Source organism: Myotis davidii, unplaced genomic scaffold (assembly GCF_000327345.1).
Source record: "Myotis davidii unplaced genomic scaffold, ASM32734v1 scaffold142, whole genome shotgun sequence".
Classification (NCBI taxonomy): domain Eukaryota; kingdom Metazoa; phylum Chordata; class Mammalia; order Chiroptera; family Vespertilionidae; genus Myotis; species Myotis davidii.
In genome coordinates, this window is record NW_006294400.1 from 1585338 (window position 1) to 1596934 (window position 11597).

At 53.8% G+C, this 11597-nt stretch overlaps 1 protein-coding gene across 1 annotated transcript in view; it reads right to left on the reverse strand.

Annotated features, from left to right (window-relative positions):
* Positions 1 to 11591, reverse strand: part of TTC16 (tetratricopeptide repeat domain 16) — a 12896-nt gene extending 1305 nt beyond the window's left edge. The window contains 16 exon segments of the mRNA XM_015567135.1: positions 378 to 441; positions 1277 to 1442; positions 1599 to 1741; positions 2275 to 2440; positions 4209 to 4354; positions 4356 to 4399; positions 4402 to 4444; positions 4446 to 4607; positions 4609 to 4858; positions 5455 to 5669; positions 7652 to 7781; positions 8349 to 8449; positions 9486 to 9629; positions 9759 to 9849; positions 10152 to 10297; positions 11307 to 11591. Of these exon segments, the coding sequence (XP_015422621.1) occupies positions 378 to 441; positions 1277 to 1442; positions 1599 to 1741; positions 2275 to 2440; positions 4209 to 4354; positions 4356 to 4399; positions 4402 to 4444; positions 4446 to 4607; positions 4609 to 4858; positions 5455 to 5669; positions 7652 to 7781; positions 8349 to 8449; positions 9486 to 9629; positions 9759 to 9849; positions 10152 to 10297; positions 11307 to 11399 (2104 nt within the window). The 5' untranslated portion in view covers positions 11400 to 11591.
* Positions 11592 to 11597: the final 6 nt, after the last annotated feature.

Sequence of the window (11597 nt, forward strand, 5' to 3'; positions counted from 1 at the left end):
GGCCTAGGAATCTTGGCCCTTCTATGCTGGTGCCCGGCAGAATCGGGGGTGAAAGCCCTTTGGACATGCACATGTGAGCTTATTTTAGGGAGAGGCAAGAGGGCAGAGAGAGAAAGGGCCTGAGGGGGCGTGAGGCTGGAGCAGGCGGCAGCTGTGAAGTGCCCATAGTGAACGCCGCTCCCAGGCCTGTGCGGGCATCGCCTCCCCGAGGGCTCAGCATGCCCCCTGCGAAGTTGGGATTATACTCCTGCTTTAGCTGCACAGCTGTAGGCAGCAGAGCCCACATTCTCACCCAGGCCAGGGAGTCTCTGACCCGGACCTTGGCTCACTCTGCTGCTCTGGCTCACTCGGGACTGGAAGGGACACCAGGGACTTACAGCCCAACATGGAGACTGACGAGGTCTGGTCGGGGTAGCTGTCGGATAGGGACTTCTCCGGCTTCTCCTAGGGCAAGAGACGGTAGGCAGTGGGGCTGCAGGACACCCCGGCCAGCGGCTGAGCTCCGGAAGGCCAGCAGGCAATGGGGCCTTCAGTGACTGTTCCCTTAAGCTGGGAGCTGCTCAGAGGTCCCAGGTTAGGGCTGGGTAGGGACATGCAGAGGCTAAGATTGGACAGGAGGGGGAGTGGCCAGCCTAGAGAGGCATGCTGCTGTGAGCAAGGCAGGGTTCAAGAGGCTGCATGGGCCCTGGCTGGTTTTGCTCAGTGGTTAGAGTGTCAGTCTGTGGACTACAGGATCTTGGGTTCAATTCCAGTCAAGGGCATGTACCTAGGTTGCAGGCTCCATCCCAGGCCCTCGGGGCATGTGCGGGAGGCAGCCACTTGATGTGTTTCTCTCACATTGATGTTTCTCTCTCTGTCTCTCCCCTTCCCTCCCACTCTCTAAAAATCAATGCAAAAAAATATCCTCAGGTGAGGATTAACAACAACAATAAAAAAAGGTTGCGTGGGCCTCAGTTTCCCCATCTGCAACATGCCAGCCAGGCTCAGTACAAGTGTTTAGAAAGGAATCAGAGAATTAAGAAAACTCTGGCCTGAGTGGCCAGTGCACACATCAGCATGCATGAAGGTGAGTGTGGGCAAGGTTTGAGGAGGCCTCTCCATGAGGGGCCCATGACCTCCTGTGCACTCCCTCCGGGGGTCCCCTGACTGGTACCATCCGCATCTCACAGCAGCAGGTCCCCAGCCTAAGTGACACAGCTGAGTGGGGCAGAGCCGGGCCTGCGGTGCACTTCACCAGACCTCAAGGGCTCCGGGTCCTGCTTGTTGGCCTACTCACCTCCTTCTTGGCATCCACGGCCTCTTCTGGGCGTTCTGGCTCTTCCTGCAGGATCAGGGACGTGGAGTCCAGCTGCGGTTTGGTCTCCCACAAAACCCGTTCCTCCTTCCACGAAAGCTGCAGGGCCTCGGCCTTCTGGCGCTCCAGTTCTTGCTTATAGAGCTGCCTGCCCAGCCAGGGCCCCAGAGCACAGGGTAAGTCTCCCTGCCCCACCCACCATCCCCAGGACTGGACAATGGCTTGAGGAGGCAGCCAAGGCCAGAGGAGCCTTGAGCCCAGCCATTCCCACTCCTGGCCTGTGGCTCCTGCTCGAGGAGCTTACCCCATGATGCCTTGAGAGATGTTATCCTTCATCCTGCTCTCTACCACCCGACTCAGCTGCATCTTGGCCAGGAGGCCCACCTGGCTGCCAAGCACCTCCTCCGCTGACATCCCCGGGAAGAGGTGGGTTATCAGCGAGAGCAGCTGCAGGAAAGGGGTGACCAGAGCGAGGTGTGGGCCAGGGCAGGGGCCGGTGGTATGATGCTGCCCTGCCCTTGCAAAGTCCCTTTGCAGGACTGAAGAGGGGAGAAGTTACAAATTGTTGTCTTTAAAGGCCTGTTTTGCCCCAGAACTGTGAGGAGACCATGAAAAAGGAACTATTGAGAGAGGAAACACTGATGGGGTGCGTCTAGCCGAGGGCTCTGGAGCCAGACAGATCAGGGTCTAAGCTCTAAGCTGTGTGACCTAGGACAAGAGGACTGGCTTCTCTGAACCTTACCCTCTTGGTCTATAAATTGGCGGGTGATAACGTTGCCTGTCTCCTAGGGGCTGAAGAGGGTTAGAGTGATTCAAGCTGAAGGGGTTAGAACAGTGCCTGGCACACAGTAAATGCTCTGGCATTAGCAGCTTATAAGAGTTGCTAGGAAACCACATTTCTTTTCAGGACAGGGAGAATCGTTAGGAGGCCAGGAATATTGACTCTGCAGTCGCCCTCCCGGCCACCAGGAGGAACCCACCTTCGGTTGCTTAGGGTCAAGGATCAGGGCAGTTGCAACGTCCTGGCGGGCCCCAAAAATGTTCTGTATGAACTGCCGGCTTCTGGCGCGGTGCAGGTAGTACTGAGCCATCTGGGGATTGTGCTGGATGGCCAGTGTGAAGTGGCTCTCTGCCTTCTGGAATTGTCTACAAAATAGCGGCCACAGGCTGCAGTGAGCGAAGCCATCTCGGTGGGAAATAGCAGCTTCCGGCCCCACGGAGGAGTGTGGGGAAAACCAGGCTGGTATCTGCTCCCCGCCACCATGCCCCACCACTCTCCTACCAGCTACGCTCTTGATGGACCCAACACTCAAATGCTAGTATACAACCCCAACATTAAGTAGACGCTCTTTTTATCTTAGATTAGGGAAGTCCTTTCTGAGAATGTCAGCTAAAAGTAAAAAAAAGTTAATTTGACTGTGATTAAATCCTAAGTTACTGAGTAGCAAAAACACCTCAAAGCAGCCCTGGCTGGGTAGCTCAGTTGGTTAGCACATCGTCTTGCTATATCAAGATTGCTGGTTCAATCCCTGATCCGGGCACATACAAGAATCAACCAATGAATGCATAAATGAGTGGGACAACAAATCAATGTTACTCTCTCAAATCAATAAATTAAGCGTGCGCGCGCACACACACACACACACACACACACAAGCCAGGACCACCACAAAGGAAAGCAATAAATAGCATATATATTTTGCTACATAAGGCAGATGATAAGTTAATTTTCCTAACCTACACAATAACTCTTTTTAAATGTTTTTTTTAAATTAATTTATTGGCACAAGAGACCCTTTAACAAAAAAATTTTTTAATGAGCAATTTAGTAGGTAAATGGGCAAAAGATTTGGGCAGGCCATAATGACCAATAAACACATAGAAGATGCTGTGCAACTGCGCTAGCGACTTAAACATGCAAGATCAAGTGCAAAAGAGTTTGTTGTTTTTTGCCTATTAGGTTAGCAGAGTTGAAAAATAGTCTTACTACCTCACACTAGGGAGGTCTGGGAAACCACGACTCTTTTCCTGGAGAAAAGTTTATATTAGTTCACTGTTTTTGGAGAACATTTGGACATTATTTAAAATGCTAAATTTTCACACTCTTACCAAACAATTTAACTTCCAGCAATCTAACTATAGTGTTCCTGGTATGAGTGCATGAAAACATATGTGTGGTGCTCATTACTGCATTATTTATAGTAAAAAAACTAAAAGCAGCCGAAACCGGTTTGGCTTGGTGGATAGAGCGTCGGCCTGTGGACTGAAAGGTCCCAGGTTCGATTCCGGTCAAGGGCATGTACCTTGGTTGCGGGCATATCCCCAGTAGGAGATGTGCAGGAGGCAGCTGATCGATGTTTCTCTCTCATCAATGTTTCTAACTCTCTACCTCTCTCCCTTCCTCTCTGTAAAAAATCAATATATTAAAAAAAAACCTGAAAGCAGCCTAAATGTTCAGCAGCAGTGTAGTAGCTAAATAAATAAAAGGCGATCCTCTATGGTTCCTCCACAGAATGGAGCCCTAGGCAAGCAGGAGCAAGAGAATGAGATGGTCCCATAGTAATGCCATGGGAAGTAAAAAAGCACAATTTAGCATGAAAACACTTCTGTAAAATGATCATAACTGTTAATGCATGCATAGGAAACAATCTGGAGGAATCTTGGCCAAACTTATGGGGGTGGGGAGGCATGGGGAGGTAGATATTATAAGGAACTTCCATGTTCTGAGTTATAAATCATCAAACCCTTGTTTTTTATAAAAAGCACCATTACCATAATATTTAGAAAACAGTGAGGGATTTTTTGCAAAAACGTGGACATTAAAACCTATATTTAGGGGACATCACTGGGAGAACTTTTTGACCCAGGGATTCCAGCTGGTGACTTCAGGCCCCTGGCCCCGCCCCCGGCGCACCTGCTCCTGTGCTCGCAGCAGCCCATCTTCTCCTGCAGCAGGCTCATGCGCAGGTTGGCGCCCTCGTCCGACGGGCTCAGCGCCAGCGCCTCCTGGTAGTCCGCCTCAGCGAAGTTCAGGTAGCCCAACTGGAAGAAGCAATCTGGGGGCCCCCCACCCCAGTGTCCAGGAGCCTAGCTCAGCCTTCTCCACCCCCAGAGGGCGGGGCCTGAAACCGGGGGCTGGTCCACCTCTCCCAGCTGCCTGATGACTGAGCAGGCCGTAGGCTGTAGCCAGTTTCTTGAAGGCAGTGTTTCCCCACGTGTGTCCGTGGGACACTGAGACTCTTAACCGTTTCCTCGTTCCCTCCTCCCTTCCTCCCTCCCTCCCGGGGGGCCTCAGGCGCCCGGCCGCTGCCCCCCTCACCGCCGCGGTTGATGTAGAGGCCTTTCTCCCGCTGCTCGTCCTTGAGGACCTTGTTGAGCAGCAGCACGCCCTCCTGGTAGGCGCCCTGCGTGTAGCAGTGCAGGGCGAAGTCGTTGTAGGCCAGCAGGAGCTGGCGCTGCGCCTGCCGCACCATGTCCTCCTGGTGCTCGCTCATCATGTCCAGCGCCTTCAGGAAGTCCTCCACCGCCGCGTCAAAATCCCGGAGCCGGCGGTACATGGTGCCCCTGCGGGGAAGGGACATGAGGGCAGAGCAGGGCGCTGACGGTGGCGGGGCAAGCGGCTGCTGCTCTGGGCTTTTTGCCCCGTGGAGGTGGCGGTGGCGGCTCCCCCAACCCTCCGGAGGTTTGGCCTATGGGTCATGGATGGCTACTCAGGTAACCTGCTAGTCACTAGTCATTTTTTCTCAAAAGCAGCTTCCCTCTCTCTTTTGGGGAGCCAAGGGCACGCCAGCCTCTGCTCAGGCTGTACATGCACAGGTGTTTCACCTCCACTGCTCACGTGGGAAAACCGGGGCTCAAGGAAGTTAAATGGTCCTGAATCCTGTGGTGAGTCCTTGTTGGGGTCAGAGTCACACCCAAGCCTTGTCCACTGAGCCAGGCTGATTCTCCCAGCATGACCTGCACAGCAGGCCTGGGGGCCAGGATTCCTGCTAAACGGAGGCTGCTGCCTGCGGAGACCACCTCCCATGCTGCCTTGATCCCAATGGGGAGTAGGGAGAGATTAATATCAGTTATATGGGGAACTGAGGCCTACACAGATTCAAGAGCTCTCCTGGGACCACACAGCTGGTCCTTACTCTGGCACCCCCCCGCCCCAGTACCTGAAGAGGAAGAAGCTGGGGTCCAGAGGGTTGTTATCGATGGCACAGTTCACACACTGCACTGCATGCTGCAGCTTGCCCTGCACGGCTAGGATCCTGGCATCGCGGTATGACTTCTGGGACTGCTCTACCATCGTCTTGAGCAGCACCTTTGCCTGTGTGTGCTTGGGATCCAATACCAAGGCGTTGTGCAGGTCTTGATAGCAGAGGTGGGGCTGCAGGGGCCAGGGGTAGCATCAGGGGCACAGCCAAACTGAGCCTTACCCTGTCCGGTGGGGGGAGGCCGACCTCCTGGCTATCGGGGCCTTTCTCAGGGTAGGCTGGCACCATGCCACCCATCCTCACTGCCCCCGCTTTGCTGTTCCATCTTGAAGGAGGCAGGGAACCTTGTGGGAAAATCTCATCCCTACTGGCCCCTCCAGATGTGCCCTCAGGTGAGCGAGGGTCGCCCTTGCTGGATCCTGCCATGGAAGGGGATTTGGAGGACAGCCTTCCTTGGAGGACTTCTGTGAAACTCACTTGAGGTGGGAGGAGGGTGTGGCCTCCTGATTGTGACTCTTGTGCCTTCTTATCCTTTCCTCCCTGGCTCCCTTGACCTTTAAGCCCAACAGAACTCTGGCCAAGAACAGATTCAGGCCTGGGCATGAGCAGAAAACATTCCCAGGCAAATACCTTCTACCGGATGAGCATGTCTGTCCGTCAGTCAACACAGTTTTGGGAGGCACCCCATGTCCTATAGGTAACTGGTGGAAGGGTGAGCAGAGCAAACAGTGGACACCAGGAAGTCGAGAGGGGAAAGATGGGAAGGACTTCCAAGTCGCCGACTTGGGTTTAAGGGCATAGCTACTGAGAACTGGCTGTGTGACCCTGAGCAAGTCACCCAGCCCCTCTGGACCTGTATCTTCACCTGTAAAAAGAGGACAAGGGGGTGGCATCTACTGAAACAGTTATTGTGAGCCTTTAAGATAAACATGAGTGGGTACTGGCGGGGTAGCTCAGTTGGTCAGAGCACAGTCCCGAGATGCCAAGCTTGTGGGTTTGATCCCGTCAGGGCACAGACAAGAAACAACCAATGAATACATAAATAGGTGGACCAACAAATCTCTCTCTCTCTCTCTCTCTCTCTCGAAAATAAATTTTTAAAAAAGATAAAAATGAGTTAAATGCTTAGCATGTGCATTGCAAGGGCTAAAGTGGTGGGAGCGGCTAAAATCCCAACAGTCAACAATCATTACCAGTAATTGCTAGTCTCCTACCTTTGAAGGGGACTCTCCCACTGACTCACTGTTGATCACAGAAGCCACAGTACAGGGAGGCTCACATTTCCCACCACCCCCAGGATGCCCCACCCACCCCCTGAGTGTCCCAGCTCACAGGCACCAGGCCAAGCCAGAACACCGGCCATTGTTCTGGATCCTTCCTTCCCTCTTGCACTCCCCCAGTCTCTGGTCCTGACTTCCAAGGATGGTGGAACTGCTGCCTACTTGCCCATCCTTCCCCCGGCCCCCTTCTCTTCTGCTGGATGGCACCTAGCCTCTTCTCCAGGCCCCTGGTCTCCTGACTTGCCCCCTGCAGCCCACACTCACTCTGGCAGCCAGAAGGATCTTTCTAAAGCCCACTGCCCCAGGAACACCCTTTTGAGGTTCCTATTGTCCCCCATAAGAAGTCAAGGTCGTCCTGAGTTCAAAAGGCCCTGCCTGATACCCTCACATACCTAAATTCCCCTCCCTTGTGACTCGTCTCCCTGGCCCCTAAGTTGTCTCCTGTACTGTCTGTCCCCATGCCCAGCCTGTGGAGTGCAGCAGCTGGGGTGCTTAGAAAATGTTTACTGAGACAAATAAGGAAAGCAAGGAAGGGAGGAGGAAGGGCCTCTTTATCTAGTGGATCTCTGATGGTTTCATAGGCTCACGAAGTCATTCTTCACCTAATTATCTGCTTAGGGATGTCTCTCTGGGCTGTGAGTTCTGTGATGGCGGTGATGGCATAAGTCTTATCTTGTGGTTTCCGGGGGCCAATCCAGGCCTGGCACAGAGCCAGGGCTTAGTAACAATGGTACAGTACTTGACTGGGCATCTGCCCAGAGAGGACCATATCCTCTCTGCACGGAGGGGATGTGGCTGCTGGCTGCTGGCAGCCTCCTATAATCTTGGGATGTGCTGGGGGAAGGGCCACCCCCTCCCCACCCTCCCTGTTTTACCTTCCCCATGGAGTTATAGAGCCTGGCTCGGAGGATGTAGATGTCAGCGTTAGTTGCGTCATGCTCCACCTCCTTGGTGACAAGTGAGAGGCAGTCCTGATATCGTCTGAGCGCCAGGAGACAGGCCATGCTGAGGGCAGAGGGCAGAGGTGCTGTCTACCAGAGAAGCGATTTCCAACCCTTCCCAGCTCATGGCACACATAAACTAATGACCAAAACTCTGCAGCACACCAAACAATATATTTTGATTTGTTCTCACTGGAAGGCTATTATTTTGTTTTTAATATATTTTTATTTTTTATTTCAGAGAGGAAGGGAGAGGGAGATAGAAACATCAATGAGGAGAGAGAATTATTGATTGGCTGCCTCCTGTACACCCCATACTGGGGACGAAGCCTGCAACCCAGGCATGTGCCCTGACCTGGAATCCAACCGTGACCTCCTGGTTCATAGGTTGACACTCAACTACTGAGCCACGCCAGCCAGGCTGGAAGGCTATTTTTGTGTTGGCTGTTGTCATTTTTTAAATTTGACAACCTAAGGGAAAAGAGGTCAGTGCTCCTGACTAAATACTCAGGTATTGCATGGTTTAGATTCTTGCGGCACACCGGCTGAAAATCGCTGTGCTAGAGGCCCAGGAAGGGGCTCCTGGAGAACCAGGGCTGGCAAGGACACAAATGGGCCACTCACCACTCACCATCGGTAACGGAAGCTGGGTTTCTCAGGCTGGAGCTCGAAGGCTTGCGAGAAGACATTCAGGGCATCCGCAAAAGCACACTGTTCAAACAGGCACTGGCCCTGGGGACACGAGGGACAGTCCCTTCTGCGTGCGTCCCCAGCCCAGCAGCACTCATGAGAGGGGCGGGCCACATTGGGGTGGGAGAGAAGAGAGGCAAGAAAGAGGCTCAGAGCTCTCTAGATCTGGAGAGCCTTTAAGAGTCAGAGACACAGAGATGGAAAGAGATACAGAGCTAGGGAGAGAGCCAGCACTACAGACACAGGAACAAAGAGAAACAGAGAAAGCATGGGAGGTGAGCCAGAACAGCAGAGCCCACAGTAGCAGGCTCCAGCCTGGCCCAGGGCTCCAGGGGCCGAGCCCTGTGTTAAGAACCTGAACTCACAGTCTCACTGGTACTAACTAGCATCCCCCTTTCAGACGAAACAACGGAGGCTCAGAGCGGTGAAGTAACTTCCCCAAGGTGGCACAGGAAGTGTTAGTACTGGACTTGGGGCCCTAACAGAGAGATTAAGTATGTGGTTTGGATATCCCAGCTGTTTCAGGAATTGAATAACTACTTAAAAGATATCAAAGTTGTCAAAATGGAAAAAAATAAGACTTTGTTGGTATTTATGGTTTAATATTGGTGTGTTTTTTTAAAAAAAAATGCAAATGGGGCTGGTATTCCCTTTTAAGTGCTTAGAGTCTCTAGATTCTATGTCTGTACTGTCCAGTACTATAGCCACCAGCTTCATGTGGCTATATGAATTTAACTGAAAAGAAACACAACTTAAAAATTAGTTTCTCAGTCACAATTGCCACATGTCTAGGGCTCTACAGTTCCCCGTGGCCAATGGCTACCAGATTGTACAGTGCTGAGCAGGTCAGTCATTATTGCAGAAAGTTCTATTGGACGACGTTACTCAACTTGACCAGCCCTAGTGGGAAGCCCACTTGGGAGGTGGGAGAGGTCATGAGAGGGGCAGCAGGTGGGGAACAGACACACAGCCAAGGAACTCCCCGGGAAGTCAGAACTAGTCCCAGGAGCAAGGAGAGCCCCCCCCAGAGCTGGGGGGAGACCCAGGGGCCTGGGTGTGAGGTGTGCGGCCCCGGCACCTGCAGGTAAAGCACCAAGGTGAGGCGCTTCAGGAACTGGGTGTTCTCCGGCTGGAAGGAGTGGGCCCTCCGCAGGTTCTGGACAGCCGAGGAGTAGTCGCAGAGCTGGATGTAGGCTTCGGCTCTTAAGGCGTAGAACTCGACCTGAGGGAGAGGGGACTGAGTTACCAGCAGGGACTTGGTGGCCCTGAGACCAGGGACCTGGAAGGCATGACAGTGAGCGGGAAGTGTGTGCTACAGACTGGGTGGGTCCCCCAAAGCCCTCCCCCTCACCAGCTGGGGGTCCAGGTGGATGGCACGGGAGAAGAACACCACAGCTGTTTCCCAGTCTTCTCGCTCCAAGCACCAGTGGCCTCGGTGGTAGCTGTGGGGGCAAGGGGCACAGGTAGAGAGGTGGCCCTGACTTGGACTAGCCCAAGGGCATACAGCTGGGACTGTGCAAGTGGGTGGGAGGCACTTGGGTGGAGAGAACAGAAGAGTAGACAGAGATTCTTGGAGCTCCTCCAGGCCAGTAGCAGCCTTTGACTCACTGAGGCAGATGAGCCCTATTATACAGTTGAGTTCACTGGAGCCCAGGGAGGGAGAGTAACTGGCCCAAAGCTGCACAGCATGTCAATTACTGTGCAGAATAGAAACCAGGGACCTTGGGACAAGATAGTCACTCACTACTCCCTGACTTTGAGAGGAACTGTTATTTCAGAGAGTGTCGGTCTTATTTCATCAAAGCTGCGGAACGCCTGGCTGGTCCCGAAGATGCGCTGTATGGTCTCCTTTGGGAGTGGAGTCGCCCATGGCTTTAGCTCTGGCGAATCCTAGAACCAATGGACAGCAAGCTGGAGCAGGCCTCGCAGATGACCCCCACTCCACTTATACAGGCTTATCAGGTATTTTACAGGAGGGAGGAGAGGTGGGAATGAGGTCTGGTAGGAGGCACAGCCTGAGGTCTGGTGGCACCCCTGCCCCATTCCCCTGAGGGATGTTCTAACCCAGAGGTTCTCAACCTGTGGGTCACAACCCCTTTGGCGGTTGAACGACCCTTTCACAGGGGTCGCCTAAGACCATCCTGCAGATCAGATATTTACATTACGATTCATAACAGTGCTGTGGGGGCCAGGGGCACAGGCAGAGAGGTATAACTTCATATTACAGTTATGAAGTAGCAACGAAAATAATTTTATGGTTGGGTCACAACGTGAAGAACTGTATTTAAAGGGCCAGAAGGTTGAGAACCATAACCTCTCTCTCCAGTCCTGCCTCTCCCTTTCCTACGGTCAAGGCCAGGGTTTAGGATTCTCATACACTGTCCTCAGCTCTCCTCCTTGTACCCTCAGCACTCACCTCCAGCCACACCCCAAACCCTAACGCCTCCAGCTCAGGTACCCCCCTCCCCACTCCACCCCCGCCGGCCTGCAGCTCTAGCATATCCTGTGTGATCCTCGTGCCCAGCAGGACCAACTGAGCACTGCACCCGACTTCTGCTCTAGCTCTGCCGCCTCGGGAAGTCCACCTTCTCTGAAGCCAGAGCCCTATGTCCCATCATCAGTCCTCAAGTCCTGTCTGTCCCACTTCCTCACGACCTCTCAGTTCCCTCCTCTTCTCTGCCCTCTCCCTGGGCCCATGCCATCGCGGCCAGGACGCCAGCATCGGCCACCCCTCGGACCTTCCACCGGCCACACGTCCCAACTCCTGTTCCCCACACTGCGACCTGGCACTTTCTTGAACTGCACAACTGATCCTGCCTCTCCCGTCCTCTTTCCTGCGAACTCAGCCTTGGTCACTTCTCTCCCGACCCTCTGCCCTGGCGGTAGCCTTCTCCCGCACCTGCTTGGAGTCGGTCATGAGGTCCCTCCCTGGGTGACCTGTGGAACTGAGTTGGCTCCCTCTACGCCCTCCCTCGACGTTGCTAGGCACCATCTCCACGACGCCCACAGGCTCCGCCCCTCTGGCCACGCCTCCAGATTCCAAGGGCTGTTTGAGCCAGAAAAAGGGCAACAAACTTTTATTAGCGGGGGCGGCTGAGACGACAGCGAGGCGGGACCACAGCGGGGGCAGAACGAAGCTCCCTTCTCCGATCCGGAGACCGAGCAAGGGCTCTGCGAGGCCCACCACGCC